We start from the raw sequence: 16,009 nt of genomic DNA on the forward strand, positions 1-16,009 counted from the left end.
TCAGTGTTAATTTAGGGGTCTGTTTGGTTCCATTTGTGCACTCTCAGAGTTACAGACCCAGTAAGGGTCGTTGAGAAATAGTGGACTATAGTCTTCATACAGACAGTGTTGGTGGTGGTGAAGCATTAACCACTTTCAAACACTGTTTGAAAGTAACCTCCCCAGCACTGCCTATATAGAGTGATGAAAGTGCAATTGTAACAGGTTTAACAGTATGGCATGTGACATGGCATGCTACAGCACATGTAAGATCAGGATTGCATCATGGCACTGTAATCTAGTTCAGTGGTTCCCAAACCTTTTTAGCTGAGACTCCAAATTTTACCCAATTTGATGGCTCCCCTGGAAAAAGCCGATCTACAAGCTGTACGATGGGACACATTGTGAGCTTGTAGATCTGCTATTTTCACTATTTCTTGTGCTTTTTTACACCCTCCCCCAAAATGATGCTTTACTTGCGACCCACAAAAATGTGTCCGCGACCCAAAAGTGGATCCCAACCCATTGTTTGGGAAACATTGATCTAGTTGACCTGAAATGTGAGTATAATGCATTGTTAAATTATGTTATCAGGATGCATGATATGCAGTATACATGATATTGTATTGTTATGTTTTGAATTAGCTTTTCAAAACAATTCTGTTAGGGCTAAATTGCACCTCCTTCAGTAACTGCTTTGAGACACATTTAACCACTTAACCCCCCCCCCCTCCCAGTTATTGACAATTTTGGACAATTCCCACCTATAATAAAGGACATGCCGAAAACAAGGACACACCAGGGTGAAAGTGGCCATAACCCTTAGTTGCTGTAGTGGAGAGAACTGCACCAGAACAAGGCTGATGCAATCAGCATCACCAAGTATGAAAGTATGTGACTGTGAGACTCAGAGCCCGGGCAGTGCTGCATGGGGAAGTGTGCTTGCTCAGCCAAAAAAAAAAGAAAGGAAGAAAGAAAGAAAAAAAAGATAAAAGTTGAAAAAAAATTGACCCTTTACAAAGTTTGAGTTTGTATGAGCTGCGACCATTTATTATACATGGTCCATCCACTCCATTTGATCTATAATGGCAAACTTAGCGTTTAAAGTGATGATAAGGCTGGCTTCATAACACTGGTTATAGCATAATGGGATGCGTATAATAAAGACCTTTTTCACGACAGCGATATCGACCTAAATAGTACATCATCTGTGTTACAATGACACAAATAAAGGCTCTGTTCCATTTAGTGCAGCAGAGTCTTTCCAGTGGGCCATGTGATGTTAAGGCTGGCTTCATGACACTTGTTAAAGCATAATGGCGTGTATATAATAAAGACCTTTTTCACGACAGCGATATCGACTTAAATAGTACATCATCTGTGTTACAATGACACAAATAAAGGCTCTGTTCCATGATTTAGTGCAGCAGAGTCTTTCCAGTGGGCCAAACATGCACAGTTTCAGCACCCTGACCTGACTCGGTTTGGCCTGGCCTGCACACTGTCTTGCAACCAGAACTTTTTATTGAAATAAGACAGTGTTTCGATGCACTTTGGTTCTTCCTCAGGTCGCAGACTACAGCTGATTTAGTCGACTAAAATGTATTTCGGCGGTGCCTTGATGGCGTCGTAATGGGCTAATGGCTGATTTTACACTTGGTTGCATGCTGAAAATAGCCGATCTACAAGCTCACAACGCGTCGCGCTGCGACGCGTTGTGAGCTTATAGATCTGCTGTTTTCAGAGCGCAACACCGAGCGCAACCAAGCATAAAATTACTTGTCTTTTAGTTTAGTTTAGTCTCAACCAGTCCCTCACTAACATTTTAGTCTAGTTTTTATTTGTTGACGAAATTGTCAATATATTTAGTCATAGTTTTAGTCATCATAGTTTTTATTTCGTTTTCGTCATAGTTTTAGTCGACTAAATCAACACTGTCGCAGAGACAATGCTAGAAATAATAGCGTTAGTTTATTTGTATTTCCCCGCCTGTCCCCACAGTGAGGCGCTACAGTCGAGAGGAGATGGAAGCCCCCCAGATGCAGGTGTCGTCCCCAGACCGGTCGTCCAGGCTCAGGGCCGGAGGAGGCCGCCCCGAACCGGCCGCCGTCCGCGTCGAGCCGGTCACCTTGTCCGCCGCCCCCACGCCGCCCACGTCCGCCCCCTTGGACGCCGCCGCGCTCAGCTCCAAGGCCGAGCGCATCGCCCGCTACAAAGCAGAGCGCCGCCGCCAGCTCTCGGAGCGCTACGGCATCCTCCTGGACCAGGAGGTGGACACGGACTACACGCCTCGGTACCGCCCCCGCCGTGAGTCAGACAACTCGGACAGACGGGACCCCCCTCCTGCCAGGCGGGAGCACCGAGACAGGCGGGAACCGGCGGCGCCGGTGCCGGCGGAACAGCAGCAGCCGGGGAAAGAACAGCAGAGGGCGCCGTACAGCTCGGGTGTGGGCAGGGTTTCCATGCGGACTCACCCGGCGGACTCTGGCCCCGCCCCCTCCGCCGCCCACCACACGACCCAACAAGCCACGTCTCCGCCGACGCAACAGGAACGGCCCAGCAGGATCGCCGAGCGGGAGCGGGCCATGAACATGGAGAACCAGCGGCGTGGAGGAGGAGGGGGAGGGGCCTCGGAGCGCTCGTCGGCTTCTAGGAGCAGCAGACCTCAGGAGCATCATCATCATCACCCCCAGCAGCCCCAGCAGCCCCAGCAGCAGCAGCAGCACCCCCCCTCCTCCTCCACCCCCCAGGAGCCAAGCCCTGCCCCGTCCGCCAGGGACTACAGCGTGGCCGCGGTGCCCAGCTCTCCCCGCACGGCCCGCCGTTCCTCCCTGCCCTCCACGCGCTACGGCATCTCCCCTGGGGACCTGTTCATCGAGCAGCAGGCCCAGAGCATCCTCAACAGACAGGGGTGAGTCCTACACAGGTTTCAACTCTTTAACTGTTAAAACATCATCTATAGCTCGCCGTCCTCATGGCGATTGCCTCAGTACACACACGGGGGTCTCGTGGAATAGGGGAAAAAAAATTGTCACATTCAACTGTGGCCATTTGAATGTGGCTTGTTTTAGCCAACAAGCTACGGAGAAAAGGCAATTTTTCCAAGTAAACAAGCAGTTCTTTCCGGTCATTTCCGGGTCTATCCTTTTCTGACAGGCAAGGCACCATTCATAGGTTAGCGAACAGCGCCAACTGGTGGAAAACCACTGAAAACCCCAAACTCGTCAAAGCCGTCCTTGGCACTGTGGACCTCGGGCCATGGCAGTCAATGAGTTAACTGTAACTTACACTCAGGGTAGGGCCTATTATTAGGTCAACGTCTGGTCCGGGGCCCACCAGGGGGTCCAAATGGACCCTTATGGGTCTCTAACTCTGAGACGGTACAAAATGGAAATATGTATAATCTTTGGGATCCTTTGGGATCTACACTGTGTTCTCAGTGTGTCTCAGTGTTAATTTAACTCCCTTTACAGGTCCATTTGGTTCCATTTGTGTCTCTCAGTGTTACAGACCTGTAAATGGTCCATTTTTGGACCCCCTGGTGGGTCCCCGTACCAGACGTCCAGAATCATTGTATATGGGGAATTCTGAGCTCCATTACAACATACTGTATCACTCTGGCTATTTATTTAATAAGCTGACAATCTAACCATTCAATCTATAAACTATGCCATCTTTAAGGGCGGCCAATGTCACTGAAAGGCCCTTTGAAGAAACTGACTCTCTTCAGCCTTGCTACCTTCTTTTCTGCACCACCATTTATGTTCCTAGGTCTTGACTTCTGCACAAACCAGCTACAGACTTCTGGCAGCAATAGTAGTTCAGATTTAGCGTTTAAGTAGCAGCCTACTGCTGATCTTTGGAGTCATCTGTGATTTGTGCTGTACGGTACATTGATGGCCGTGGGTTCTGAAATGATCTATGGTTGTAATAGTTTTATCGGTAAGACTAAAAGTCCACCTTATTTAGTCTCTATAGTATATCTTCTCTCTACATTCAGTATCATGGGTACATATCGTCTCAGAAGGCAGCTAATGCTTAAATAAACAGTTTAATCAACGTGCAAATGAACCCAGTGCACTCTCTGTGGGCCATGTTACTGCATGCATGCAAGCAAAAAAATTAAAATACCTCTCACGGCTACATGGGGCCACAGTTGAGCACTGTATGCACACCAGGTATCATTTTCACTGGTGGTGACATAAGATCATTTCACAGGCAATGACGCTGGATTCAGTGTTATTTAAACCTTAACTTAGATGTCCACTCTGTGCTAGCTTGCTGCCTTCTCCCTGCCGGTGGTGGTGGTGGGATCTTTCTAGATTGAGCGTCCCACGGGTCTGTCACACTAACCGTGCCCCACTTTCACACGGGGAGGTGAGGTGTTCTGGGGAGCTCATCAGGGGCTGGGGAGGGGTAAGACTTGGCATGGGAGCGAGAGGAGTGGGTTAGGCCCCTTAGAAAGAGGCAGCATGGCGGGTTATGTGGATATATGGTTTCTCAGCTGGTCCCAAGACGTAGCCTCGATTTGGGAATTGATCTTGGTGGCATTGGGTGCAGAGATATACAGACCCTTTTTTAGAGAGTTTCACCATACATAAAGGCATGCATGGTACGTGAAGATTAACAGTACCAGAGCCATATAAGGAGAGTTGCGTCTCCTCCGTTCACTTCATCGTGCCAGTCTTCTACAGAGCCTTCAATTGGCGAATAGTGACAAAGCCCTGAAGCGGAGGTCTATGAGCGTTTGTCACTATTTAGAGTTATACATGAACCAAGTGACCGGCGCTGTTTTCTGCCCCCGAGGTGACGCAACTCTCTAATACAAGGCTCTGGCTATAGCGGAAAGGAATAATGTATGGACGTATACCATTGAACCTGTAAAGAACGATCAGATTCATATCAGTTTGTCATGTTCACCACATTGTCCTGTAGCTTAGCAGCTCTGTCGCAGAGCGACTGGTCTCTGGCCACAGACTCGGAGCGTGACTCGCAGACAGGCATCAGCTGGCCTTCCAGGTATATTTTCACCTTTTGGAATGTGTGAAGATCTGGCTAACTCATCCCAATAGATCTCCCATTATAACTATCCAGTAATATTTCCCATAATATTCCCTATTATTAATCGCTCGTTACCATTAGCTGCTCCCTGTTAACAGGTGTTCACCTCCAGATTGCAGATTGGGTTTGCGGTTCTTCCAAATGACCAATTCTCTCCTTACCAACCTAATTCATGTTGTCGTGCTTGTGTAACTTTGATTAACCAAAGTTGTGTCCTGGAACTTCTCTCAGAGTGTTGCAGACAGTCATAGATGGGAGCTGAGGAGTAGATCAATTGGACAGTAGCTGTTTAGGATTGAACAGAGTATTAACCCAATAAAGCATCTGCAGACAGCATCTATCTTAAAAAAAAAAAAAAAGTTTTTTGGAAACCTCATACGTCCAGAACTTGGACGTATTTCATACTTTTGGATTCAAATTCAAAAGTATCAAAAGTAGCAGATCCACAAGCGCAAAACACAAAGTAGATCTGCTACTTTTGTGTGAAGCTTTAGCATGATCAACTAGTGCGTTAATTTACGAAAAAACACAAAATATGGAGATAAGAGGTTTCTGCCCGATAGTAACTATTATAGCAACATTTTTTTAGGAAACTGTTAGGATTTAGAAGATATTTGTCGAATCGGCCTTAATAGGTTAATTTGCACATGCCTAGATGCTTAAAGGTGCCATCTGAGCAAGGAACATTATCTTTTCTTAGGGCTACCATTAGGCTACTACTATCTTTTTGGTGTCTTCATCTGTGTCACGTTAACCTTTATATTAGATTGTATTAGAGTCAAGCACTCAAGCTGCTTTGACAGAGCTCTCCCTGTGAAACAGCTCGTGCCAATATGGCTTACTGTACTATTAGATGTTGTTGCCTGGCAACAAGACAGCTAGAGGAAACAGAGGTAGTTGACCCTCCAAAATCAGGGGTTCCCTACCCTTTAAATCAGGGGCTCCCTACCTTTTTAGTTCCAGACCCAAAACTTACAAAAAATACTTTATAAATTAAACACTATTTCAAGTAATAGTGAAAATAGACGCTCTACAAGCTCACAACGTGTCACAGTGCGACGCGTTATATGCTTGTAGATCGTCTATTTTCACTACTTTCTTTTTTCTTTTCTTTTTTAATATATGGATTTTTTGTGGGGTTCTGACCCGTTGTTTTTTAAACACTCCTCTAAATGTCAGAAGACTTCTGTCCTGTGTTTTTTTTTTTTTCAATACCGTCGGTCCGTGTGTTTAGGTGTTGAAAAACCATAGCAACATTGCCATTATATTGCGTGCATGTCTGTGTGCACTCTCTGCATTCATTAAAAATAAATGAATTGGGTGGTGTTTGTAGAAGCAGAGGTGTTGGGGTGCCAACACCAGTCTACCCCTCCCTTCCCTGACCCAGTCCCACTGTCCTGCCGACTCAGCACTTGTCAGCTGAGGCGGTTCTCAGCCCCCCCCCCCCCCCCCCACACCCTCTTTCCCCTCCAAGGGGGGCCCCAGCTGCACAACCCAGCTTGTTAACCTCCTATGATATTACATCCTCTTACTTTGGGACGCTGTAAATGCCATTGACAATGTTGTTGCGTAAGACACACGTTGGCCTGTTAGAAGTCACGTTTTGTAATTCAATGTATGGCGGCAGGTTGACTATGCTCAAGACACCTGGGGTCTAAAGAAAGCTAAACCGGCTTTGAAGTCCTCTGAATGCTCTTTGAGGTCCCACCATGAGCCTCTCTATACACCCAGAAGGGAAAGGGTCATTTGGCCTATATTTTTGGACCTGAACATGACCCAGATACTGCATCACTGCCTCGTTTAAGTGGTCTGTGTGGAGCTACAGTATGTGGATGCGTGACATTGGAAATAGAAGCCTCGCAAACTGACTGACTGTATGTTAAAGATTGAATAGTTTCATTTTAATCCTAATTACTCTCTGGGTCACCTTTTATCACTTTATTTAACACTCTAGTATAACGTCTTGAATATCTTGTTAACAGGTTTTATTTATCATGTATACCATTGGTTCTCAAAGTGGGGTCCGGGGACCCCCAGGGGTACTTGAGGGGGTTCCAGGGGGTCCCCAGCTAAATGATGGATTAGGCACCAAATGAACCCTTATGGGTCTGTAACTCTGAGAGTGTCCAAATGGAACCAAATGGACCCTAACGGGTCCATTTGGTTCCATTTGGACACTCTCAGAGTTACATTAACATTGATTTTACAATATAAATTGGTGTCCCAGAGATATAAATGCCATTAAATGGGGGTCCGTAGCCCTAATGCATGTCAAAGTGGGGGTCTCCTTGAAATTAAAATGGTTTAGAATCACTGCTAGAGCCGTAAAAATCTTCTCTTATGGGGGGTCCCTGCCATATCTTTTCAAATGGGGGTCCGCGGGCTAATAAGTGCCAATGTGGGGGTCCTTGACATGAAAAAGTTTGAGAACCAATGATGTATACATTGCTAGGGTCACTCTCTCTCAATGAGTTCCTTCTACCCGTGTGGCCTATTCAGCTGCTACTGCTAACCAGTGGTGGGTTGCAATTGAAAACATGTGTTTAAACCTCTCTGCCGTGTCAAATGAAGCAGCGGCCCATCAATTACATCCAGCTTAGTGACCTGCAATGATATTAATGCAACCTTCAGCTCCTGTGGGGCAAAGGTTCAAAGATTTAAATAGTTTGGCCTACTGACGTTTTGGTTTTAGGACATCAGAGACGAGGCCGATTGATCTGAGATTCAAATTTAAACCCAGCACATGCTGCTAGTAGTGCTACTTTGGGTCAGATTGAGAGTTCACCTTGGTCTTACAGTATATGGTTTTATATCATGAACATCAGCATGTTGTGATTTTCTATTTGGATGTGAAGAGTTTAATTACCAACCAGAATCAATATCTGCATTTGAAGATATTGAGTCATCTCCCATTTCAGAGTATTTTGGAGAGTGTTGTCTTAATTCAAACCCATGATCACATTCTCACTCATCCATTCCTCCCATTTTAAGAATTCGAGTCAGGGAAAGAATGTCCAGGGATGAAACCGTACAAAAGCCCCCAGAGTGGAGTCCAGACAGGCAAGGGGCCAACAGACACCACATTCAGGGGAACGTAGCACATCACGCAGAGCACCCTAGCTACCAAAGGACCGTTCCCCAGCCTCAGCCCAGCCCTGGGCACCAGCCCGCACATGGGCAAGCAGCATACCACCCCTCAGAAGCAACCAAGACCCACCACTCCATCCCCTCACAGGATCCTCAGCCATACATGGCCATGCCTGCCCCGGAAAACTCCTCCACCAAGTTGACTTCGTCTCCAGAGGTCCCTCCGAGGAGGAGAGTGAGCGCAGACCAAGTCTACGCCACCAACAGAGAAGGCAGGATGGAGGCCAAGCAGGTCCTGCAGGAGGAGGGCCACACAGTGGGACTGTTGAGGAGCCGGAAGGCCGTGCTGCCCTCTGAGATTCGCCGCAGGGGGAAGAGCGTGGATGACCCTCAGAGGGGCCGACATGAGGAGATGGAATGGGAGACCTCTGATGATAGTGGGAGCAGGAGGAGCAGAGTCGAGGAAGACACGGAGGACACGGAGAGGCCCATGGAGAGGGGGAGGGAGAGGCTCAGGGAAAGGGGGAGGGAGCAACCCTTGTCCAGCCATGACAGCCCAGAGAGGAGAGCATTGATGTCTGTCGAGCCCTCTCACTCTTCCCCACACCATCAGCTCAGGCAGCAACAAGCCACTGAACATGGGCACCAGGAAGAGCCAATATATCAACAGCCCTATAGACAACAACAAGCACGGCAAAGGCAGCTGGAGTATGACCCTCAAAAGGAGCAATATGAATCTCAAGGGCCGGACCAATTTGAGTCCCATATGCAGCATCAAGAACCCCAAAGACACCTGCAATACGAGCGTCAAAGGTATAATCAACACGAGTCCCAAAGACATCAACAATATGAGCCACATGATGAACAATTTGACCCCAAAATGCAACCATACAAAACCGAAATTCACCAACAGCCCCAGAGTGAACAACAGTACAGGCCCCAGAGACATCAACAAGAGCACCAAAGGCAACACGAGGCCCAAAGACTTTGGCAAGAGCCCCAAATGCATCAGCAAGAGGCTCAAAGACATCAAGAACCTCAAAGACATCAAGAGTCTCAAAGATATCGGCAAGAATCTCTAAGACGACAGCAAGAGGCTCAAAGACAGCAAGAGGCTGACACACAACACGAGGCCCAAAGACAACAGGAGGCCCAAAGACAACAAGAGGCCCAAAGACAACAAGAGTCCCAAAGACAACAAGAGGCCCAAAGACAACTTGAGGCCCAAAGACAACTTGAGGCCCAAAGACAACTTGAGGCCCAAAGACAACAAGAGGCTCAAAGACAGCAAGAGTTCGAAAGAGAGGCTCAAAGACAGCAAGAGGCCCAAAGACAGCAAGAGTTCCAAAGAGAGGCTCAAAGACAGCAAGAAGCCCAAAGACAGCAAGAGGCCCAAAGACAACAAGAGGCTCAAAGACAACAAGAGACCCAAAGACAACTTGAGGCCCAAAGACTGCAAGAGTCCCAAAGAGAGGCTCAAAGACAGCACGAGGCCCAAAGACAGCAAGAGTCCCAAAGAGAAGCCCAAAGACAACAAGAGGCCCAGAGACAGCAAGAGGCCCAAAGACAACAAGAGGCCCAGAGACAGCAAGAGGCCCAAAGACAACAAGACGCCCAAAGACGACTTGAGACCCAAAGACATCAGCAAGAGGCTCAAAAGAAACAAGAGGCCCAAAGACAACTTGAAACCCAAAGACATCAGCAAGAGGCTCAAAGGCAACGAGAGGGTCAAATACATCAGCAAGAGCTTCAAAGGCAGCAAGGGCCCCAAAGACAGCAGGAGTATGAACCTCAAAGGCATCAGCAGCAGCAGCAGGAACAACAAGAGTCCCCAGGTCAACACATAACTGACTCAGCTGTCTACCTCCAGAAGGATCCCTCTGTCCGCCAGGCCCGACACAGGACCATGGAGATGAGCGGAGGGCCCAAGCCTAAGATCCGAACTCGCTCCATGTCAGATATAGGAGTAAGCGAGCGCTCCGCTATGTACCGGAGTATGGAGAGGGCAGCAGAAGCCAGTCGAGAGGTAGCGGCAGCAGGGCTCCTTGCCAGGGACGGAGGGGTGTCCAACGGGGAGGTGGGTGCCCTGGATACCAGGATATCAGTGGCACAGCTTCGACACTCCTACCTGGAGAATGCCAACCGGAAACCTGAGCTGTAGGTCTCATGGCATGGACGCTGTCTGGTCTCACTGACTGCTGTCTAACCCTCATGACCGCACAATTAATTTCGCATGAACATAATAAGTCACAGTTTTGGTTATCACAATTAATAATTGTAACATATTTGAAATTGGAAAGCATATCTGAGGTTCAGAAATTCTGTGAGCAGTTGTGTTCCTCTACTCCCCAGTCCTCTAATTGGAACCAGTAATCATGATTACTAATTGTGATTACAAAGCATGGTGAAATAATAAGAACCTTAATTTCAGCCATGAACGTGCGTTCCTAGCAACTCAATCGTTTTGGCAGTTGTTGTTGCTGCTGCATGTTGATGTTGTGAGTGTCTAACAGCTATTGACTATAGGGGTTTGCTGTGCAAAGCTCATGCAGCATAGTTGTGCTGCATGAGAATAACCTACTGTACGTTGTGCTTGGTCTGAATAACCTACATCGTAAACTTTTGTCCATTTCCAGTGAACTACCCGAAAAGAAAAGATGCTAATAGTTCTCTCATTCTCCCTGTGTCGTCTTTGTCAATCCTTTGGCACATGTTCTCCTCCACAAGGGAGACCACGAAGGTAGATCTATCAGCCATGGAGGTAGATCCAGCAGCCAGTGGAACCGACAGGGACAGGGACAGGGACAGGGACAGAGCCCCACGGAGACCTCGCCGTTACATCACCCCAGGGGACAGTCGCTCGTCTGAGAGGCATAGGACACAGCCCATCACATCAGCAGAGCGCATGGAGTCTGATAGGTACTGGACCGAACCCATATTATTTCAAAATGTACTTCCCGATCAGAAACACTTTATTGGTCAGGTACAATATTTTTACTGGGATTTGTTACCACAGCCTTGGTTGGTTCACAGACATAATATTATATGATTATGCAATCAATTCAATCATTCACACTGAAAGATGCTGTGGTTGTCTTTTCATGTCTCCTCCTCAGGTCCCGTTTGAGTCCTACGCAGCTGCAGGATACTGAAAGCAAGTCCCTTCTTTGTCATCTTCGTGTTTGATTTCATATAGAGATCGCTCATAATCAAAGTCAGTGAAGTTCCCTCGTTAAGTTGCTAACCTTTTCTTTTTCTCCTTGCCTTTTCCAGTGGATGAGGAAAAACTCGATGATAGAGCCAAGATGAGTGTGGCAGCAAAGAGATCACTGTTCAGGGTATGCAACACACGTACACTTTATATCAACTATTATTATGTCTATTTTAGGGGGGGGGGAGAAACGTAACATTCAGGAGCGAAGAATAGCCATACGTTTAATGGTAGGCTAACTAATAATAATAATAATGTCAGTGCTACAATACCGTGGCAGCTGTAGACAGTGTGATTGCCATGCCTTGCTGTTTGCATTTACAGTAAAATTGCAACATGTCCTTTCCAGGAGCTGGAGAGGACGTCCGACGTGCCAAAGCCTAAGTCTCGCAACGCTGCGGTGGAGAGGCGTCTGAGGAGGGTGCAGGACCGCTCACACACACAACCTGTCACCAACAAGGAGGTGGACAACGTCACTGCAACGTAGGTGTCACACAAATACTACTACTTTCACTTGTTTAGCTTTAACATTTTATGTTTAGGTCTGATTTCTGTCATGTAGATTCTCTTCTCTTCTCTTCTCTTCTCTTCTCTTCTCTTCTCTTCTCTTCTCTTCTCTTCTCTTCTCTTCTCTTCTCTTCTCTTCTCTTCTCTTCTCTTCTCTTCTCTTCTCTTCTCTTCTCTTCTCTTCTCCTCTTATCTTCCTTTGACACCAGTCATCGTCATCTTCCTCAGTGTGTGTTTTTCCCTCTGTGTGTGTGTGTGTGTGTGTGTGTGTGTGTGTGTGTGTGTGTGTGTGTGTGTGTGTGTGTGTGTGTGTGTGTGTGTGTGTGTGTGTGTGTGTGTGTGTGTGTGTGTGACACTCTAAAGTGACCCTGCCATATCTTCACAACCTGTGGCTGTCCACACCACCGTAGCCCGTGCATCCAGTCCTACTCTAGTCAACACCTTCAGGTACAACTGACCTGGAGTGTGTGTGTGTGTGTGTGTGTGTGTGTGTGTGTGTGTGTGTGTGTGTGTGTGTGTGTGTGTGTGTGTGTGTGTGTGTGTGTGTGTGTGTGTGTGTGTGTGCGTGAGGTTGTGCAGCATGTGCTTCATTGGGTGTCAGGCTGCATCATACCTCCTCCTCCTCCTACTAAGCCTGCTTTTATACCTTTATCCACCTCATCATGTGGTACTGGGTACAACTGAACTGATATTTTTTTTCACATCACATTTCTGCACCAATATTCGTTTGTGTTGCACCAGCTTCCATTTTACCTCTACTTTACTGCCCTCTGCTGGGTGACGTGTTTTACTTCACCCAGCTCACATTACTTCCAATTTGTGTTGGCTCACATGTAAGCTTCTTTACCAGGAATAGCCATTTACTCCTTATAGAGGGATGAAGGTGGTGTCTACACAATAGCTCATTAACCACTTTAAGCCCTACATGCTTCGTTGTACAGCATAGGTAGCTGATCTACAAGCGCACAACGTGTTGCATTGCGGCGCACTGTGAGCTTATAGATCTGCTATTTCTGAAAACGTCAGGGTTAAACATAAATGCTTCCCACGCTTGCCGGTCGTGAACTTCAATGATGAAATGGATCAGATACCTAGTAGAAAGGCCAAAGGCCAAGCTAGTTAAAGCTCTCAGGGTTGCTGGCTTTGCGTGCCTCCAATTCAGTTTAGTGACCAAGGTTAAACATGACAAACCACAGCCCAATGCATTGCATGACTACCAGGAACATTGCACTCATTGTATTCTACTTATATCTCTGTTACTGCTCCTGGGATCTGAATTATGAAGAACGCCTACGGTGTTAATTTTAGGATATGTGCTTGACGCCCTTTATAACAATGGGAGTATGGCAGGAAAGTGGAATGCAGGGGTGGGCAACTTTGATGATGGAGAGGGCCACTATATTTCCACATTCACTCCAGAGGGCCACATTGCATATACTGTCGGGCAGACACCGTATTTTTCGTAAATGAATGTTTCTTCTTCGCCATTCTCACACAAAAGTGAAAATGTAAATGAAAATGTTACTTTTCATGATTCCAATTCCAAAATAGCTAAAAGAGTAGATCTGCTCTTTTAGCTATTTCTGAATTGGGATCCTGATTTTTTTTTTTGCTCTTTTTGAATTGGAATCATGAAAAGTAACATTTTCATTTAATTTCAAATGCATTTAGTTATACTTATGTTAACTTTATGAACTTAAATACATTTCTAACATTCGTTTACATAAATTGAAACGGCCGCTCTTCTACTAAAACCAATTTGTGTACAGTTACTTCCCGTTGATCTCGTCTCTCTAACCTATACTGTCTCATCTCACTCTCCATGCAGCCTCCAGTCCTCCTCCCAGCCAGACGCAGGGGCCCAGGACCTGGAGAAGGAGAACATAGAGCCACAGGAGCCTCAGCCACCCCTCCCAGGCCCCCCCAGGGTGGAAGGAGGACCGGGAGATGGGCTCCCGGAACTGAACCCGGATGAGCCTGACCTGTCCACGCTCAGCCTGGCCGAGAAGATGGCCCTGTTCAACCGCCTCTCGGAGGGCGGTCCCGGGGCCGAAGGCGGGGCCGGGACCGGGACTGTAGCTGTGGCTGTGGCTGAAGCCGCCGCGGTTGGAGCTGCCGCCGCCGCCGGGTCCAGGGGGGGGGACACCCGGCAGCGCAGGGCCAACGCCCGCTTCCAGACACAACCCATCACCCAGGGAGAGGTGGAGCAGGTACAGTAATGCATGCAGCGTTCCACTCGTTTCACTGTTGTTTCACTGTTCAGCGGATCTAGGGCAGATTACGGTGACAATGACCTAACAAGCAAACAGACAGAGGAGCATCACTACGGCACCTTAGCCACCTTGTGACCTAACCAGCCTTCCCTGTGGTTTTGAAAACAAGAAAGAATTAACACTGAACATAATTAAAGGGATAGTTCACCCCCTCGCATTCCCAAGCCAATAATATGACCAGCAGCAGTTCCGGTAGGAGACACAAAGAGTCCGGAACAAAGAGTCCGGAACCGCTGCCTACCGGTCCGCTGGTCATCAAATTATTGGCTTAGGAATGCGACAAAAACAAAACAATATCCATGAATTCAAGTCTCCATGGGGTGACTAATTGATAGGAAAAAAACGTTTTTTTTTTGGGTGAACTATCCCTTTATGATTGGCAAAGGGCAGGTGCAACGTTGAGCCGTTAACTAACCGTGTTGATTCTTGTGATTCTAATTAATCTGAGAAGAATCAACAGGGTTTTATTTGTCATTTGTCACTCACTCATAGAGGCAAGTAGTAAAATGTTGGTGCAGCAGGTCCGGAAAGACTCCACTGACAACAGTAGTACAAATAATACACACAAGATAATACTGGATTCTAATGAAACAAACAAGAAAAATAAGATCAAAAAGATAGACATACGGTTAAAACGTACAGACAAGACCCAGTTAGAAAAGCACTGCGACAGTGTCACTGTGACAGTGTTGACTCCAAATCCGTGGCCTCATTTGGTCACCGGTTTCTAACTCGGTGTGTGTTCAGTGAGCTGTTTGCCTCTTCACGATCCATTACATTTCCACAGTGCTGAAAATGTAGTATGGAAGCTTCTTATTGGACAGGCCCTCAGCTAGAGGCTGTCCACTTCCAGGTCAATAACATTTAGTGTAGCAAAGGATGTTTTTTTCCCCCGATGCACTCCATCACCCTGTACTGCCTGGAGGATTCTCCTATCTGTGCAGACTACTGAATGACAGACAGATAGGTCCAGTCAGTGGTGGAAAGTAACCAAGTACATTTACTCAAGTACTGCACTTAAGTACGGTACACTTTTGAGGTATTTGTACTTAACTGGAGTATTTCATATACTCTCAATACTTTATTCTACTACTTAGTCTACTGCACTACATCTCAGAGGCAAATATTGTACTTTTACATTTACATTTGGAAAGTTTAGTTACTAGTTACTTTGTAGATTTAGATTATTATCACAGAACATGCATTTACCACTTCAGCCCTATATACAGTATATATATACATTTATATACTTTGGCTATTTGAAAATAGGTGATCTACAAGCTCACAGCGGGTCGCATAGCGACGTGCTGTGAGCTTGTAAATTTGCTACTTTCAAAAGATTTCAATACATTTTGAAAACTCGTAATGAGTGCTTTTTACTTTTGGCACTTTGAGTACATATTGATGCCAATATTTGTGTTCTTTTACTCAAGTGCATTTTGAATACAGGACTTTTACCTTGACAGAGTATTTCTACATTATGGTATTGATACTTTTACTTAAGTAAAAAAAATTGAGTACTTCTTCCACCACTGGCTAGGTCACACTATCTCCTGGCTTTTCAGCACCGTAGCCTCTAGATGTCTCCCATGACCCAGTAACTAATAAATAGGGGTGCGCTTCACATCAGACTTATCTACTCTTTTTATTTATTGAAAGTGGGCCCCCAATGATTTGGCAAAACACTAAGATTTTATTTATAATATAGCAAAATAAAACATTTATGTAAAAAAGAAAGTCATGGTATTTCTTTCTTTACCTTGAAAAAATGGTGGGATAGCAATAGGAACTTAAAGTACAATATGTTAGATACATTAATCCAAGATCAATCAAAATATGATGCATGTGGCCCACCCATCTGACCACTCGAAGCGGTCAGGTGGGTGGGCCA

The 16,009-nt window shown here is 46.4% G+C and overlaps 1 protein-coding gene across 6 annotated transcripts in view; it reads left to right on the forward strand.

Annotated features, from left to right (window-relative positions):
* Positions 1 to 16,009, forward strand: part of LOC311044774 (supervillin-like) — a 75,273-nt gene that overhangs the window by 23,392 nt on the left and 35,872 nt on the right. For all 6 annotated transcript variants that reach the window (XM_084056558.1, XM_084056557.1, XM_084056553.1 and 3 more), the window contains exons 6-13: positions 1,981 to 2,890; positions 8,032 to 10,284; positions 10,855 to 11,046; positions 11,244 to 11,281; positions 11,401 to 11,465; positions 11,688 to 11,821; positions 12,209 to 12,292; positions 13,674 to 14,055. In XM_084056558.1, coding sequence (XP_083912684.1) covers positions 1,981 to 2,890; positions 8,032 to 10,284; positions 10,855 to 11,046; positions 11,244 to 11,281; positions 11,401 to 11,465; positions 11,688 to 11,821; positions 12,209 to 12,292; positions 13,674 to 14,055 — 4,058 coding nt within the window. The remainder of the gene's footprint in view (positions 1 to 1,980; positions 2,891 to 8,031; positions 10,285 to 10,854; positions 11,047 to 11,243; positions 11,282 to 11,400; positions 11,466 to 11,687; positions 11,822 to 12,208; positions 12,293 to 13,673; positions 14,056 to 16,009) is intronic.

Source organism: Gymnoscopelus microlampas (genome assembly GCF_963454915.1).
Source record: "Gymnoscopelus microlampas genome assembly, chromosome: 5".
Taxonomy (NCBI): Eukaryota; Metazoa; Chordata; class Actinopteri; order Myctophiformes; family Myctophidae; genus Gymnoscopelus; species Gymnoscopelus microlampas.